At 37.2% G+C, this 17165-nt stretch overlaps 1 protein-coding gene across 1 annotated transcript in view; it reads right to left on the bottom strand.

Moving 5' to 3' along the window:
- Positions 1-17165, bottom strand: part of LRPPRC (leucine rich pentatricopeptide repeat containing) — a 116368-nt gene that overhangs the window by 10998 nt on the left and 88205 nt on the right. Inside the window, exons 28-31 of the mRNA XM_049870147.1 lie at positions 15944-16086; positions 15699-15807; positions 11070-11193; positions 2859-2947 (exon numbers count right to left, since the gene is read on the bottom strand). Of these exons, the coding sequence (XP_049726104.1) occupies positions 2859-2947; positions 11070-11193; positions 15699-15807; positions 15944-16086 (465 nt within the window). The remainder of the gene's footprint in view (positions 1-2858; positions 2948-11069; positions 11194-15698; positions 15808-15943; positions 16087-17165) is intronic.

The following is a 17165-nucleotide window of genomic DNA, read 5'->3' as shown; positions in this document are numbered from 1 at the left end:
CCTTGTGGATATTTTCTTGCATTCATTTTACAAAGAAAATAAAGCCCCTCTGATCCCGTGATACAGTCAAAGAAGTTTTGTTTGTTTTTTTAAAAGTATCACACTTAGATATACCTGATTATGGACAGACATGAAATATCCTGATTAACTGACTCATGTGCAAGTATAGCAAATCATTATACTAAATAAAGTGGTAGACTGGGGGGGGTGGGGTGGGGATACAACACTTAACCACCATTTCTACTCTCAGAGAAAACTTCCTGGCTTTTTAACATTAAAGGCAACGTAACTGTGACAAAGCCAAGACTCTCAAAGCAGCTTTCCAAGTAGGCACAGCCTATCTCATACAGACGAATGGGAAAAGGGGAATAATTACACAGTCTGTTAAAAACAATAAGTAAAAGACATGATTAATTCACGATTTATTACTGAATAAACATTTGATTCGTAATTATTCCAAATCTATAATCTGAAAGTGATTCTCAGGTGGGAAAAAAGGAAAATTGGTAGTTTAAAAAGTATAGTCAATAACATTCCATAAATACACATCTACATATAGGAGAGAAAAAAACGTTACTACTGTTATTTTAAAAAACATAACCTACAGAAAACAAGCTCGATAGCAATCTTCAGCACTGGTGGCCACGCACAGATCATCGACTTGTGAATGTCCTTACAGAGGCTCTTCCCCCAAATGGATCAAAATAACAACAAAAACAAAGATGATGATGGTAATAGTGGTGACTGACATTCACTGAGCGTTTGCTACCTGTGTTCAGTGTTTAGTACGTGCCAAACACAGTTCTAGGCACATACACTCCCAACTATCCTGAGGCAAGTCTGATTACACAGATGAGAAAGCTGAGGCAAAGTTTACTAATTTACCCAAGATCATAGTGCTAGACGCCAACTCTAAGAGTCTAACCACCCCACAGCTGGCATCAACGGTGTGCGTGTGGGGGGAGGGCAGGGCAGCAGGATAGACCACTCTACGTCTATCCGAAGGCAGTTTGGGGCATACTCCCATACAGGACTTGCCTTCTGTGCAGTTTAAGGGACACCAAAAGTGGTAGCCATCTTGCCCTTTCTCCCTAGTTCTTTTCCCATGGTCACCTAAGTCCCACATTTACTCAATTAGTCACCACTGATCTTGATTATATTTCAAAGGGGCTTTGTATCAGCTATTACTATTCAAGAACAGTTTATAAGGAGATGAGAATAGGGTGGTCCCATTCCTCCCCTCCCCGGTGATCACTGTGGTGAGGTGTGGGGTGTACATGTGTGGAGGAGCAGTGGGGGAGCACGGGGCTCGTGGCTCCCGCTCTCACAGGGCCTCCAGTTGAGCTGACTAGCTGCTAAGAGTGGCTGTAAAACTGCATCATGTCTTTCTTGTAGTTGTCACAGGGCAGCTAACATACAAGTCAAGGACAGTAACGAAGTTAAACAAATCCAATTCAGATTCAGTTAAAAAAATTAATCCTTTGAAATTAAAAACATGTTTTGTTCTTATCTCTATGTTTACAGAAACGTGAGCTATTTACTAAAATTTGCTTACTTATATGGAGAACAAATTTACTTTTTCAATGCTTTTAATTTATCATATCTACATAAAATATTGACTTGACAAAAAGTCTTCTCTACTCCTGGAAATAAAACGAAAGCTTTTTAAAAGTTTTAATAATAAGCCCTCTACCACTCACTTTTGACTTAAGACTGTCTAAAAAGGCTGCCTAGATGGGCTGGCCCTGCCTGTGAAATGCTGAGGTGGTAGTTTTGCAAAGGGAGAAACTGCCACTTAAATATTCATTCAATTAGGGAGATGGCCAAAGACCAGTGTGATTAGGTATTACAGGCAACACTAACGCTGCACAATCAGACGGCAATGTTCTTTCAGTGACGTGGGATTATTTTTGAACCTGTAAATGAGGAAAACCACCATTACCACAGACAGGGGATGAAATGGGATAACATACGTAACATTTAAAGAGTGTTTTTAACTCTCCTTACAGATCTCCTAAGTGAGTTTTACTGTACTGGTAAAGCTGGTGTTATGGTGTTGACTAAAATTCAAATATCAAACAACATGAGATGATACTTCTCTACATTTAAGAGATTCACCGTTTTCTTTCTGTCTTGGGAATTCACTCATAAGACCTCCAGATGCAAACACACCCACTGCAAACCTATGAACAGTCTCTACCAAACAAATGGTTCCCGGCCAGTTCTCCCCAACGTCGTTTCCACATCTTTCTGGTGTTGTTACTCTCTTAATATTCACTTAAAAACTCTGACCCCAAACAAACATCGTATTTTCATTGCTGTTGGTATTATGAACTATTAAAAAAGTATTAGATTAAGTTTTAAAAATCAATATTATAATCATTTGGTGCACAATCCCACACATTTAACACTCAATTTAACTCATTTGCTATCTCACACACAACCAACACAATATTCAAGAAACAACGGCCGGGAATTGTTTCAGATGCTCTAAGTATGTTAATTTCCAGGGCAAAATGACTTGTGCTGTGAATTTTAACGCACTTGAAAGCCTGTACTTTCTCTCATTCTGGAACACGAATTTTGCATGTCTGAAGAGCTGTGATTCATCTTAAGAAAACCCATCTTGTGTTAAATGGAATGGAAACCGGACTAAGTGGTCAAATGACAAGCACATTCATATTCAAGCTGTATTATAAATGCGTGTACAGTAATTTACGGCTCTCAGCTACCACAAAAGGCTCTTGATAAGCAGGTAATTTGCTAAATGGACTCCTTTATCCAAGTATTCGAAGGGCGTTACAAGAAAAATCTGCAGAGGCATTAATGTGACGTAAAGGTCAAGCATTGTGACATACCTTTCAAATAATCCCGCCTAACTTGCGCTAGGATGAGGAGGCTGTTGGCAGCCTCGTTCAGTGTGAAGCCCTTGATGTGGGTCTCAGCGCTAAAAGAAGCAGACATTTAGAAAGGAATTACTGACATGCTTCTGATACGATAATAAATGGTTGAGCACCAAGGTGAAATTATAAAAACTACTGTTCGTATGTTAAAAATATTGCCGCAAAATATCGACCTGGAGACAGCTTTTGTGTTATCCTGTCAATGGTTATAGAAGGATAATTTTTTTTTGCATTCTGACAGATGACAAAGTTGGAAATGAGCAACAAAAGAAACAAAGTACAAGATTTTTTTAAACAATCGGTTCAGATTCTTGAATGCTGACATATTCGATGACTAAAATAACCGCATGCCCTCTATTGTTCGGCTGTATCCTAAGCTGGGTACTTTTTCCTCTTTTTTCTACATTCACCATAATTATAAAATGCAAAACTATTCTTCCAGCAACAAAAATGAACATTTATTTTCAGGGCTGTATATTTAAAATATAAACTAAAGCATATTATGAACTAACACCGCGTCCTACCCTTTCGTTGATTAACGTTCACTTTTCTGTCATCCAGATACGCAGATACGAGTTTTTAAAGCTGAACATACGGCAGAACTACAACCGTTGCTACATGAAAACTAAAAATTTCACACAATAGTCTCACCCCAAGCAGTCTTAAATTTCAAACAAAAAACCCAACTCTTTAACATTCAGGAGCAAAACATGGTTTTACTTATCACTAAAACCTGTGAGAGTTAAAAAAAAAAAAAAGAAAAGAAAAAGAAAGAAAGAAGCCTAGCTGGAGATGATCTGTTTCCTACTCTGTTTGCACACCTCCTCTGGTGAAATTTCAGCACCTCAATGCCCCAGGGTTCATTTCCCCATCAGGCCTTATCAAGCTCAGTGATGACCTTCCTGCCAACAAGTGCACGGCCTGCCAACAGGAACACATAAGCTGAGCAGATGGCGAGAAAAGCAGGGTCACTGCTAAATTATTCTCATCAGTCCCAAGAAAATCCTCCAAAGACACGACGACGATGAGCCTGGCCTCTGACGTTCACCTCCGCAGTCCCTGGGCGCAGGATTTCCGTGCTCCCCACCAATCCTCTTAATCCCGCAAAGCACCCACTGCTCAGTTTGACGTCCTTCTCTGTCCCATCTGTCAAAGCTCTTAAGCCAACAACTTATGCGTGAGACCATAAACTGCATAAAACAAAGGATTTCCTTTCTCAATCTTCAGCATGATTAAATAAACATTAACACTATTTAAAGACTCGTTTCTCATGCCAATATTATTACATTCATTATACCACAGGCACTTAAAATAGTACCTAAAATTCATTAAAATCACGAGGTAACAAAACTTCTCTTTTAACTGACATCAAGCATGATCTGCAAACTTTTTGGAACCTCAAAAAACAAAACATATTCTTTCAAGTATCTCTTCGTATCTCAAGAAGCTGCTTATTCATTACAAACATGAAAGTGAAGATAAATACAGGCTGGAAAGAACTCCCCAGACCTACTGAACGCACACACGAACACACTGACGTTACGTATGTACAAGCTGACTACTCATAATTCAAAATATATTCCAAACTGGCAAAAAGAGAAAAACTACAAAAAGTTACCAGTAGAGATCTCTGTATTGCAATCATTCAGGTGTGCACATAATACAATTTCTCTGGAATTTATTTTTGATCCATAATTTTGACTTTTCCTTTTGGAAAATTCTAGTCCAGCACTGCCAAACCCAACTTCCTGCCAAGACGGGGATTATTCTGTCTGTGCTGTCCAACGGGGTAGTGGTAGTCACACAGCGCTACTATACACTTGAGAATTCTAGACATTTTGCTTACATTCTCACAGGTGCCAAAAAAAAAAAAATTACAGGGAGAAAAGGCTATCAAACTCTTAACAATCTTTGGCAAAAATGAATCTATTTTAACCAAAGAAAATAGTATTACAGGAGAAGTGTCACATTAGAAATTTCAGAGCAGTACCTGGTCTACGGACTATGCTTACACAACACACCCATAAACTATCGTTTACATTATTCTGGATAACAAAAACTGGCCAGTCCAGTAACAACCACCAGCGACACAGCATTATTTCTAAGCAGAATGAAACACGAAGCTAGTAAAGACTAAAGAAAATGAAGAACTGCTTCAAAGATAAAGAGGAGCGGTTGTTACATGACTCTCAAATTCTCTACGAATACAGTTTAGTGTTACCAGAGATTTAAAATAATAATTATATTCTCTGGTGCTCTTTGAATAAGCAATTCCCCTCCCTTGAAAGAACTCACTGTAGGTAAATTTTTATTTTGAAACATGAGAAAATGTTGTAATTCTAACCAAACATCAAATACAGTTGGTTCCTTTTAAAATTCTAAAGGCTGTCTGTCGTTGCTGTTGCTTTTGCAATTTCTTGGAAGGTTAAGTTACCTTGTTAATAAAACTGAAGGAATCTCATTGGGGGTCAAGTGAATCTGCGACACGTTAGAGACAGCAAAGGTATAATAAAAACAAAGACTGCATTTCAGCTCATGAGGAAAACCACTGCTCCTAAGTGTGAACAGGTGACATTATGGACAAGTGACTGCTATTTACGGACTGAGAGTCATCCTAGCGTGCACTGTCACTTGCTACAGCGGCTTGTTCTGACACACCACATTACAATAAAGCTGCCTATCAAAGCAATGGTGCTTTTCTACTCTGACCACTGATATGGAGCTGGAGAGAGATGACCTAGTCTAATGCTGGCAACAAACTGGGAAATAAATCCAGAGAAGCTGGGTGACTTTCCTCCGATAACAGTTAATCAGCTGGAGAATTCCAACTAGAACTTCCACTTCTGAGATCCCAGGCCACGGTTATCTTCAAACCAAGATACAATTCTACATATAGCCAGATCTAACATTTTATTGGTTTAAGGGAAAGGACGTGCATCCAATTCCCAGCTTAGGTGCCTCTGGGCATTTTAGGGCTTTGGAAGCAAGATTCTCTTGATCCTGCCTACCCAGCGACATGGAATAATCCTGGTAGGATAAGAAAGCTATGAAAAAAGTGCCCTCAAGAGTACAGAGAAGCTTCGTGAAGATCTAGAGAGAGAAGGAAAGAAAGAAGGAAAACCTACATATTACAGATTGTGCCATAAGGGGGGAAAAAAGGGCTGTGCTTCTCACCAACTTCTGAGTTGGCAGCTTCAAACTTGTTTAAGATTCATACTAAGAGTACAGTCAAGAAATGGTATTTTAGATTACATCCTAGCATACACATACGACTGAAATCAAAGTTTCACAACATAATACCTTTACACATGAAATGCTCAGATATTTTCTATTTCATTAAAAAAAAAGAAGCTGGTCCTGTCCCACCGAACAGATTCCATGACCCCTTAATTGGTTACAGCTGTAGTCTGAAAAGCACCAGTCTAGATACGTGGCTTTCAAATAGAGGTGTGCAAACTCCATGAACATATTAGGGTAATAAGCTCTACTGTTTTATTTTTCCCCGTTCAAAAATATATATACAAATTGTTCTGTGACATTGGTTGCAATTCCTGCAATGTGTCAGCACTCTTTCCACCTTTCCCATGTCCATTAGTCCACTTTTCCTGTCTCTTCCTGCCTTCTCATCTTTGCTTTTGGGCAGGTGTTGACCATTTGATCTTGTTTGCTTGTGTTATTATCTGTCTGATCTTTGGCGGAAAGGTAGGCTTCGGGAGTGGCTTCAGTTCCGAGTTAGGGTGTCCGGGGGCCACAGTCTTGCGGGTTCCTCCAGTCTCTGTCAGACCAGTAAGTCTGGGTTTTTTTTTTGTGTGAATTTGAATTTTGTTCTACATTTTTCCCCTGCTCTGTCTGGGGCCCTCTACTGTGATCCTTGCCAGAGCAATTCGTGGTGGTAGCCAAGCACCATCTAGTTCTTCTGGGCTCAGGCTGGTGGAAGCTATGGTTCATGTGATTAGTCCTTTGGACTAGTATTTTCCGTGTGTCTTTGGTTTTCTTCTTTCTCCTCTGCTCCAGACAGGATGGAACCAGTAGATGTATCTTAGATGGCCACTCACAAGCTTTTAAAACCCCAGATGTTACTCACCAAAGTAGGACACAGAACATTTTCTTTATGAACTGTTATGTCAACTGACCTAGATGTTCCCCAAGACCATGGTCCCCAGCCCTCAACTCAGTAACTCGGTCCCTCGAGATGTTTGGATGTGTCTAGGAAGCTTCTATGACTTTGCCTTAGTCAAGTGGTGCTGACTTCCCCTATATTGTGTGTTGTCTTTCCCTTCTTCAAAATTACCTTTTGTTTACTGTCTACTTAGTGATTTCCCCTCTCCACCCTTGTAACCATCAAAGATTGTTTTCTTCTGTGTGTAAACTTTTTCTTGGGTTTTTACAAGAGTGGTCTCATACAGTATTTGTCCTTCTGTGATTCTTATTTCACTTAGCATAATGCCCTTCAGATTCATCCACATTGTGAGATGTTTCTCAGATTCATCCTTGTTCTTTATCATTACGTAATACTCTATTGTGTCTAAAACCCATTGCCAACGAGTTAATCTGGACTCAAAGCAACCCTATATGACAAAGGAGGACTGCCCCATAGGGTTTCCAAGGAGCGGCTGGTGGATCTGAACCACCGACCTCTCGGTTAGCAGCAAGAGCTCTTAACCACTGCGTCACCCGGGCTCCTATTGTGTGTATGGACCATAATTTGTTTACCCATTCATTTGCTGATTCGCACTTAGGTTGTTTCAATCTTTTTGCTATTGTGAATAATACTGCAATGAACATGGGTATGCATATGTCTATTCATGTGATGGCTCTTATCTCTCTAGGATATATTCCCAGGAGTGGGATTGCTAGGTCATATGGTATTTCTATTTCTAGCTTTTTAAAGAGGCGCCATATTGTTTTCCGTAGTGGTTATACCATTTTACACTCCCACTAGCCGTACATTAGGAGTTCCAATCTCCCCACGACCTCTCCAAAATGCGTTATTTTCTGTTTTTTTTTTTTTTTTTAATTTATTATTTTTTTATTTTTTATTATTTGTGCCAGTTGTGTTGGGGTGAGATGGTATCTCATTGTAGTTTTGATCTGCATTTCTCTAATGGACTATTTTCTCATGTGTCTGTTAGCCACCTGAATGTCTTCTTTGGTGAAGTCTCTGTTCATATCTTTTGCCCATTTTTTTAATGGGATTATTTGTCTTTTCATTGTTGAGGTGTTTTAGTATTTTATAGATTTTAGAGATTAGATCCTTGTCAGATACGTCATAGCCCAAAATTATTTCCCCATTTGTAGGTTCTCTTTTCACTCTTTGGGTGAAGTCTTTTGATAAGCATAAGTGTTTAATTTTTAGGAGCTCCCAGTTATCTAGTTTATCTTCTGGTGTTTGTGAATTGCTAGTTATGGCCTGTATTCTATTTATGCCATGCATTAGGGCCCCCTAGCATAGCATCCTGAGGGAGGACTGGCGGTGAAGTGGTTAAAGCCTCAGCTGCTAACCGAAAGGCAATTCAAACCCACCAGGCATTCCATGGGAGAAAAATGTGGCAGTCTGCTTCCATAAAGATCACAGCCTTGGAAACCCTACAAGGCTGTTCTACCCTGTCCTGTAGGGTTGCTATGAGCTGGAATTGACTCAACGGCAACAGGTTAGTGTTGTCCCTATTTTTCCTGCCACAATCTTTACCATTTTAGGCTTTATATTTAGGTCTTTGATCCATTTTGAGTTAGCTTTTGTGTATGGTGTGAGGCATGAGAAACTTCTAGTATTTTAAAATCTCATTCTATGAAAGGTTTCTATTTCTTGAGCATGTTTTATAATACACTTACATGAGATATGTTAGTACAATTCACTATTAACGGTATGTGATCAAAATGTTTGAGACACGTGCAAACACTTTTCAAAACGCATATTCCTGGGCCTCACACTAGATCAACTGAATCAGAGCCACTGAGGTGGGCAGTGGGGAATCTTTATGCTACCACAGTGTGAGTGAGCATCACTGTTCTAGAACAAGTCCATTTAAAATAAATTATAATCTGTACTTTTGAGGAGTATTTCAGAGGACTTTGTTACCAATCTTAGGATTTAAAGTTATTTTTAAGTGTTCTCTCTTTGGTTCTCTTACTTAATCAGACACAATTTTAAACAGAAAATGCTCTTCTCTTTTTTCTACCTCTCCTTCTTCCCAAATCACCAATGCCTCAGAAAACCTAAATTATGGAAAGTGTTAGACAATCATTTTCTGAGAAAAATAACTGTGGCAACAAATCCACACCTTCAATCTCAGTGGTTACAGATGACAGGATTCTTTTGTTCAATGTCAATTTCCAAATCACTAACTGAGAGTATACTGAGTATTCCAAAAAACAGCAACAAAAAAACAAAACCGCTGTTGTCGAGTTGATCCCGACTCATAGCAATCCTACAAGGTTTCCGAGGAGCAGCTGTTAGATTCGAACCACCAACCTTTTTTGGTTAGCAGCCGTAGCTCACTGTAGCTCTTAACCACTGTGCCACCAGGGCTCCATATTGAGTATTCTAGAGGTGCATAATTTAATAATTCAGTAAACACAAAAATCCACCAGCTGTCTGTCAGTTTGTCACACTGTGGTAGCTTATGTGTTGCTATGATGCTGGAAGCTATGCCACCAGTCTTTCAAATACCAGCAGGAAAGAAAGGCCTGGCGATCTACTATCGAAAATTAGTCATAGAAAACCATATGGATCGTAACAGAATACTGTCTGACACTAATGCTGGAAGATAAGTCCTCTAGTTGGAAGGCTCTCAAAATACACAGTGGCTTCAACAATAGATTTGAGCATACCAACAACTGTGAAGATGGCAGAGGACTGGGCAACTTTTTGTTCTGTTGAACATGGGGTCATCCTAAGTCAGAGCCAACTTGACAGCAACTAACAACAATTACAAACACACAAATGAGACACACGGTGCATTAAAAACCTGAGCTTAGACGTTTTAGTGTGATGGTCCCATTATAAAGTCATACAAACTATGATTCAAGACCCAGTCACACACAACACAGTTCACAACACACTAGGAAAAGGTTAGCCTTTCCCACTGCAAATAAAGCTACTGAGCCACCAAGAGGATATGTCTATGTTCCAAGGCAGGTGAACTTGGTCTCTCCTTTTCTAGACTAATAATACCCCTTTCTGATTAATAACTCAAGTTTTGAACACAGCTCACTGAGGATAAGACAACAGACAGACAAAGGCTAACTGGCACACCAGGTAACAGATCTTTACCCTTTTTCTGATTAGCAAAGTATTTTAAACTGGGAACTAGCCAGAAAGACGAAACCACCACCAAACAGCCAATCAGTAAATAATCTGAAAACAAACAAAAACCATAACAGCAGAAGAAAGGCAAACAGCATCTAAAATGTGTTGAACACCTATGGTTTTTCCACCTCACTCTATCTCCTTTAGTACCTAGAAGAAACCTTTCCTATTAAGTAATATTATCACCTGCTCATCACATAGGAGAAAAATTGAGACTAAGAGATGGGAGGCAATTTCCCCGAGGTCACAGAACTTAACAAGTGAGATTTAAGTTCAAAGCCTTGAGTCTTAACTTCAAAGCCCTCAATGTCTTCATTATATCAGGCTGCTCCTACCACTGCAAAAGGTACATAGCCCTTGTTGCTGCTTAACAAGAAACAGTTTGATAAAAAGTTACTTTTTGTGTATTTAAAAACAAACAAACAAAAACCAAATCCGTTGCCCTTCAGTTGATTCTGACTCATAGCTACCCTAGAGGACAGAGTAGAACTGGCCCACAGGGCTTCCAAGGGCTGGCTGGTAGAAAAGAATTGCTGATCTTTGGCTTAGTGGCCGAGCTCTTAACCACTTTGCCACCAGGGCTCCACACTTCCTGTGTATAGGGATCTTAAATGAGACACTAAGGAATATAAAGTAAATAAAATGTATAGTACTGTGTGGAAACAGGAAAGGTTATATTTTTTACATGGTAGAAAAAAAAAAAAAAAGCCATAAAACTGGCTAACCATTTCACATGGTTTTTAGGGGTAGGTGATCATTAAGCCACTATAGTAACACATCTTTAGAAAAATCCTAACAGTGGCCAATATTTTTTGAAGTGAGAGGCATAATAAATGGACTATAAATACAGTACTTACGCTTGTTTCACCTCCATTGCGTCTGTGTAACCATCCACCAACAGTAATTTTACAAGAGTTCTATAAGCTTCACTGCAAAACACAGTATCTTGATTTTGTGCTTTCAGGAAAATATCATATGCACCTACAAGGAAAAAAGCAACAAAAAATGAGATATTCTGAAATGGCAAACAGGGTAAGAAACACAAAACAAAGCCCCAAGCCCATATATTTGTTTTTTTTTTTTTTTTTATACCCACCCACTCTTACCACTCTACAATGTTACACACGTGGGCTGAGCAAGCAGATGTTGTCATTCTCCCAATTTTTAACAGACCTTCTAAGGAACAACTACTTAATTCAAACGGATGGATAGTACCTGAAAAGTTATCCTTTTAAAATTAAAAAAAAAAAATTACTTTCCATAGTAGCTTTCTTAGGTTGATAAATTATTTTCATGCCAATAAAAGCAAGAAACAGCTCTTCTAAATTTGTGTCAAAAGCTGATATCAATTTCAACATAAATTGCAAAATGTGTGTTAAAGTCCAAGTAAGCCAGAGGCATAATTCAGATTGAGGGGAGCAAAAGATTCATTTTAAAGCAATCTTTAATCTCTAAGTGGGTGGTTACAATGGTTAGCATTGCAGCACAATAGCACTGAAGTGAATATAGCCTATAATTCTAAAATTAGGAGATCAGATTATTTGGCTACGACAGGACTTATACAAAAACATACAATTTTCAAATATACAGATATTTAACAAGTAAACTAAGCAACACTTGTTTGCCTGATTAACAGTTTTATTTCACTCGTTCACAATAACTGTCAGGAAATTGAAAAGATGTTACCAAAAGACAAGTAACTACACTTTTCAGTCACTTACTTTTCTGAAATAAAACTGCCTGGCTATAAACACCCAACTGAAACCACAATCCACTTTCTTGTGTGTATAAACAAATCACAATAAAGAGGGGACATAACTGAACAATCACGTACGACCTTCCGGGAATATACGACTCAAGCGTAAAGAGACAACACACGACTAGGAATGAACACGGTATTAATGTTCGGCAGAACATACGAAGCTAATTTAGAGGTTTCTGAACAAGCAGAAATTGTTATGCTTGGACTTGTAAGTTACAGGGGCAGAGGAGTTTCCATTAGCCCCTCAGACTGAAGTAGCAGTCTCAAAAATTTATCCCGCCAAGTTAAATTTGAAGAAAAAGAGACATATTTATATTTGTCTCTTAACTGAGGAGAACAGTTTGGGCATGTGAAAGGGGCACAAGTTAATCAAATTGTAAATTAGTCCTTCCAAAGAACAATCTCTGTTAGTCACTAAACTACCAAGTGCCTTGTATCAGACTTTTGTTTGTGAATAACTCTACGTTCCATGACACTGGCAAACAATGAACTGATAGAAAAGGAAAACAAACAAATATTTGAGAAGGAATTTGACTATTATTTATTGATTACTCTATCAAACACCTAGTCTATTCAGTGTATTTTACTTTTCTGTAATGGGAGAAAATTTAAAGTCATATCTTCATTTGAGTACCAGTATTAACCCATTACAAATTCAAAAAGAATGTTTTATTTACTTGTTAGTCACAGAATATCCCTGCTAAATAAATATTTTAAATCCTGATACATAGTAACATGACTGTAATAGAGTGTGCTGTTTAGCACACAGTGCACACATTTTCTTTGTAAAGGAGGCAAAAAGTAAGATGTAATGCAATTATCATCTACTTGCTAACAAGAATGAATAACTAGTTCTCTAGTTTGGTGAATACAGATATAAAGTAAGTGCATTTTCAATATTTAAGATCAACAAACTAAATCTGGAAAAACTTACTAGTTGTTTTCTAAAACCCTGGTCTTCACACCAAATTGAAGGGGCAGTCTTTATTATTCTCCATTAGTTAAAAAAAAAAAAAGTTACCACTGTAATCTATCAAGTTCATTCACCATTGGCTTACTTCTGCTGTGAAAATTGTAACACCCCACTAAGTAGACTAAGCTATCTAAGAATTGATAAAGTGCTAACTCAAGTATTTAATTTTCAAAGAAATCGTATTTTGCTAAGCATTCGAATCCTGAAATATACACAAAATAACTAAAAACTGAAAGGTTAACAGGAAGAAATCAATTAGATAAATATAAATTGTTTATTAAGACCAGAATGGGGATTTATCCTTACATTTATAATAAACATCTACATTTATATGTTTATACATAAACATAATATTTTGTTAACTGGTTAAATGTTTCAATAAGAAACAACAGTGAAAAAGGGCAATATATAAAGCATATGAAGGATTTCAGAATCTCTAAACAAAAACCGTACATTAACCTTATAATCATCTTTGTCAAATAAAAATTTCACCAGAATATTTAAATAAAATCGACAAAGGTAATAAATTTTATGATTAGTTTTAAACAAGGTAAGAGTTACGATACCTGGGGAAAGAAAACAACTTCCAATCAAGCTGTCAACTCTCAAAACTCATCAGACAAAGAACTTCATGCATTTATGCTCAGGAAATTAGCAATCATATATGTTTTAAAATGTGGATATTATACAAAGATTAAAACTACTACCTTAACTAATGAGTAATATACAATAATCTTTAAAATATTTCTAAATAAATTATTGGGGGTTTAATTTTTGAGAGAAAGTTTAGAGAAATCTATAATCTCCAAGTTCTTTGTACAGGATACGTCCTTGTGGCTGTGCCCCAACTACCCCCCCACCAAAAAAAACCCACTGCTGTTGAGTCGATTCCGACTCATAGCGACCCTATACTACTCAACGGCAACTCAAGTCCTTAGTCCTACACCCAAAAAAAGAGCATAAAAATGCAAGCCAATTAATCCAATATAAAGGATTCTATGGAAATTTCACATTAACAGCCTAGCAAAATTTGACCCTCATCACTAAAATTCACATGAAGCGGGCAGGAGTGTGGGTTTGATGTGACATTTGAAGCTAGACATGGGGACATCCCTGACTGTCAGACAAGACAGCTTGGATTTGTCCTGCAATTACTTTATAAGTTTGATCCAGAGAGAAAAAAAGGTTTTGTGATGATGACCTGTAAATGCAAAAGGCTATGTCCCCTCCTGGAGATTCACAATGCAGATCTGCATATTAGAACTCTGAGAAATGAATTAAACCCGGATTAACAGCATTTCACAAACAGCTGACCCCAGGATGCTTTTTTCAAATAAGATCTATTAACATCCCAAAGGACCTGGATCTGAAGACCTCATTTTGGAAAATGATATGGTTGACAAGAGGGAAACAATGACTTTTCAAACCCAGGCATACAGTTATGGTACACTTGAGGGAAATTCCTTTAGAAGGTTCTTGTGATCACAAGGCATTAGATAAGGTTAAACTGAAAGGAGACAGAAATGGAACTAAAACAGACGTACAGTAAAGAGCCAAGGCTAGACTGAATGAATACAGAACAAAGGAAAACGATTAAGAATTAAAAAAAAAAAAAAAAAATGACCCTGAGTGATTGGCAAAGCTTAAGAACTTAGCTTATTCTTACTTGATACACTTTATGTCAGTATGACAAAATTTCTAGTTAAATCAGAAAATCAAGAAGCTCTTAAGTTTCTAAATTGATTCCTAACCCCTGATTTAGAGTTCAAAGCCATCAATACTAAAATAAAAAAAAAATTTTTTTGCTGCATTTATTGCTTTAATGGTTAAATCATCATACAGTGTCCTTGAAATCCACACAAAAGCTGAAGGAATTAAAGATAATGGTAGCACTCCGTGAAGAGAAGTCAACAAAAATATGGGAATAAGAATAAGATGTGATTTGGGAAGGGTACAAGAAAGTCTAAATAAAAACATCTAGAGTTCAATAAGGAAGCTTACATCAGAGGGTTAAAGATGGCCATAAAAATTTTAAAGTGGTCAGAAAACAGAAAGAATGTCTTTAGGAAGATTTACCACAAGAGAAAGGGAAGGAGAGCCAGAAGCGCGGTTCATCGTGTCCTGCCTCTAACCTTGAGACACTGGCTTGATCACTTTAACACACACTAGTACGATGATTAATGTCGTAATCATTTTTCACTTCCAAATAAAAGTTATAATATGTGCCAAAAGAATTTTTGATTATGCTATTTTCAAATTAGTTTTTGATAAAATGTATGCCTGTAAGGGTTTTATTATGAAAATTTTTGAATGTGCAGAAAACTATAAAAAATCTTATCATGACCCCCCATATGCCCATCACCCATACTTAACAATTATTATTATATTTTTCTAGACATGCTTTATCTTTGCTCTTTGTAGCTTAAGTATTTTAAAATAAATTACAGAAATCATGATTTATTTTCATCCCTCAATATACTTCATTACGATTCTTAACATTTTAGGATATCTTCCTTTAAATAATAACACTGTTTATTACCATATCTAATAAAAACCAGAGCAATTTCTTAATATCACCTACCACTTAGTCAACATTTTAATTTTACCAACCCAAAATATCTTCACTAATTTAAAGTAAGAAAGAAACAACTAATACATAAAATTCAAGCTCCATCAATACCCCAGAGCGCTTCTAATTTGTTGGGCTTAGATCCACTTTGCTATTAGAAAGACCCCAGCGTACATGTTTACCTTTACTATCCTTCCTTTGGCAGGCTTTCAACATCTCGTTCTGCAAATCAGTTTCTTCATGTGAGGGTGATAAAACTATCCGGCCATGTGTTTTATCCTCATACCACAACTTAAAAACAAAATTTCTCAGTTAAACACCAAATGGTAAATATAGTGATCTTTTCATGTAAAATAGGGCTAATCTACATTCTAAATTAGTATACAGAAAATGAAATCTGTTATGCTTTGAGTAAAAAACAAATTACCTCAGGCACGTCAAATGGAACCTCCTGATTAGCGTTGCTAAAGATTTCCGCTAATAACCTCAACGTCTTCTCGTGAGGAATAATATTTTCTTCCTGTATTTTATTCCAGACAACATCAGCTCTTTGCCAGTCACCATTCATTTCTGTAAAATGTGATGAGGCAGACATTAACAGATACACTAAAGAGAATTCATGAGGATATTTAGAACTTGGTCTTATTTGATGATGAAGGAAGCATTATTCCAAATGGTGATTCCAGGGAAAGGAAAAGGTGACTGTGGACCACAGGTGAGAGGTGGCTATTTTCTGTGTACCTTCTTGTATCTTTTAAATTTACCTATTAAAAAAAAAAATAATAATACCACACTTTATCTGTTAAACATTTTGAAAAGCACGTTGATCAGGTAGCAGAAATTATAATCAAGTAACTGAGAAAACTGCCCGTTGCTGAAATCAAAATCAGAAACAGGTGACAGTTAATTCAATGATGCCTTTTTTTAGTCTTTGCAAAAACAACGGAAACACGTATATTGTGGAGTGCACAGCTGAGGGTCTAAAATGATTGGAAGTTTTACAATGTATAATTTTCCCCAAAAGTGACAAATTTATAAACCCGCTTCACTTAGCCAAGTGGAGAGGATTGCCTGTGTCTCTCCTGTTGACTTGAATTTCTAAGACAGTGTGTGATACGTTGTACCTTCTTAGATTTCCAATTTCCACAGAATGATACTATCAGACTAAATAAGTGTTAAATGGGACAGGAGGTTTGTTAAAAAGGAAATAGGCAGATTCGTTCACATTGAAAAGTTCACTTCCTTCTAAATACTAAACCCATCTTCATAAATAGCCAGAACTTAAGAATCAAGACTTTGGTTTTAGGCATTCTAAACCACTGAGTGGGAGAAAAGATCAAGTCGTTTAATTTAATAACCTTTGCTTAGATAGAAATTGAAAAATATGAAAAATGTCACGACACTGAGTTCAACATAATTATTAAGCACAAAGAACTGTTGCTTTAAATGTTTTCTATTTTCAAATGTGAAAATAAAGAATATCTTTAGCTCTAGGAAGAAGGTTTGTTTTACAGCAGAAGCATTCCAGAAAACATGAATAAATCTGTTTCCAGGCATTCAAGAGGAACATTACCAAAACACTAAAATAAATGTGATCTTCCTAGGCTTTTCCCCACCAAAATGAAAACTAATTGCTCCTAGAATTGCAG

Source organism: Elephas maximus, chromosome 26 (assembly GCF_024166365.1).
Source record: "Elephas maximus indicus isolate mEleMax1 chromosome 26, mEleMax1 primary haplotype, whole genome shotgun sequence".
NCBI classification, from domain to species: Eukaryota; Metazoa; Chordata; class Mammalia; order Proboscidea; family Elephantidae; genus Elephas; species Elephas maximus.
Note: the sequence above shows the minus strand (reverse complement) of the source record. Positions and strands in the feature narration are given on the sequence as shown.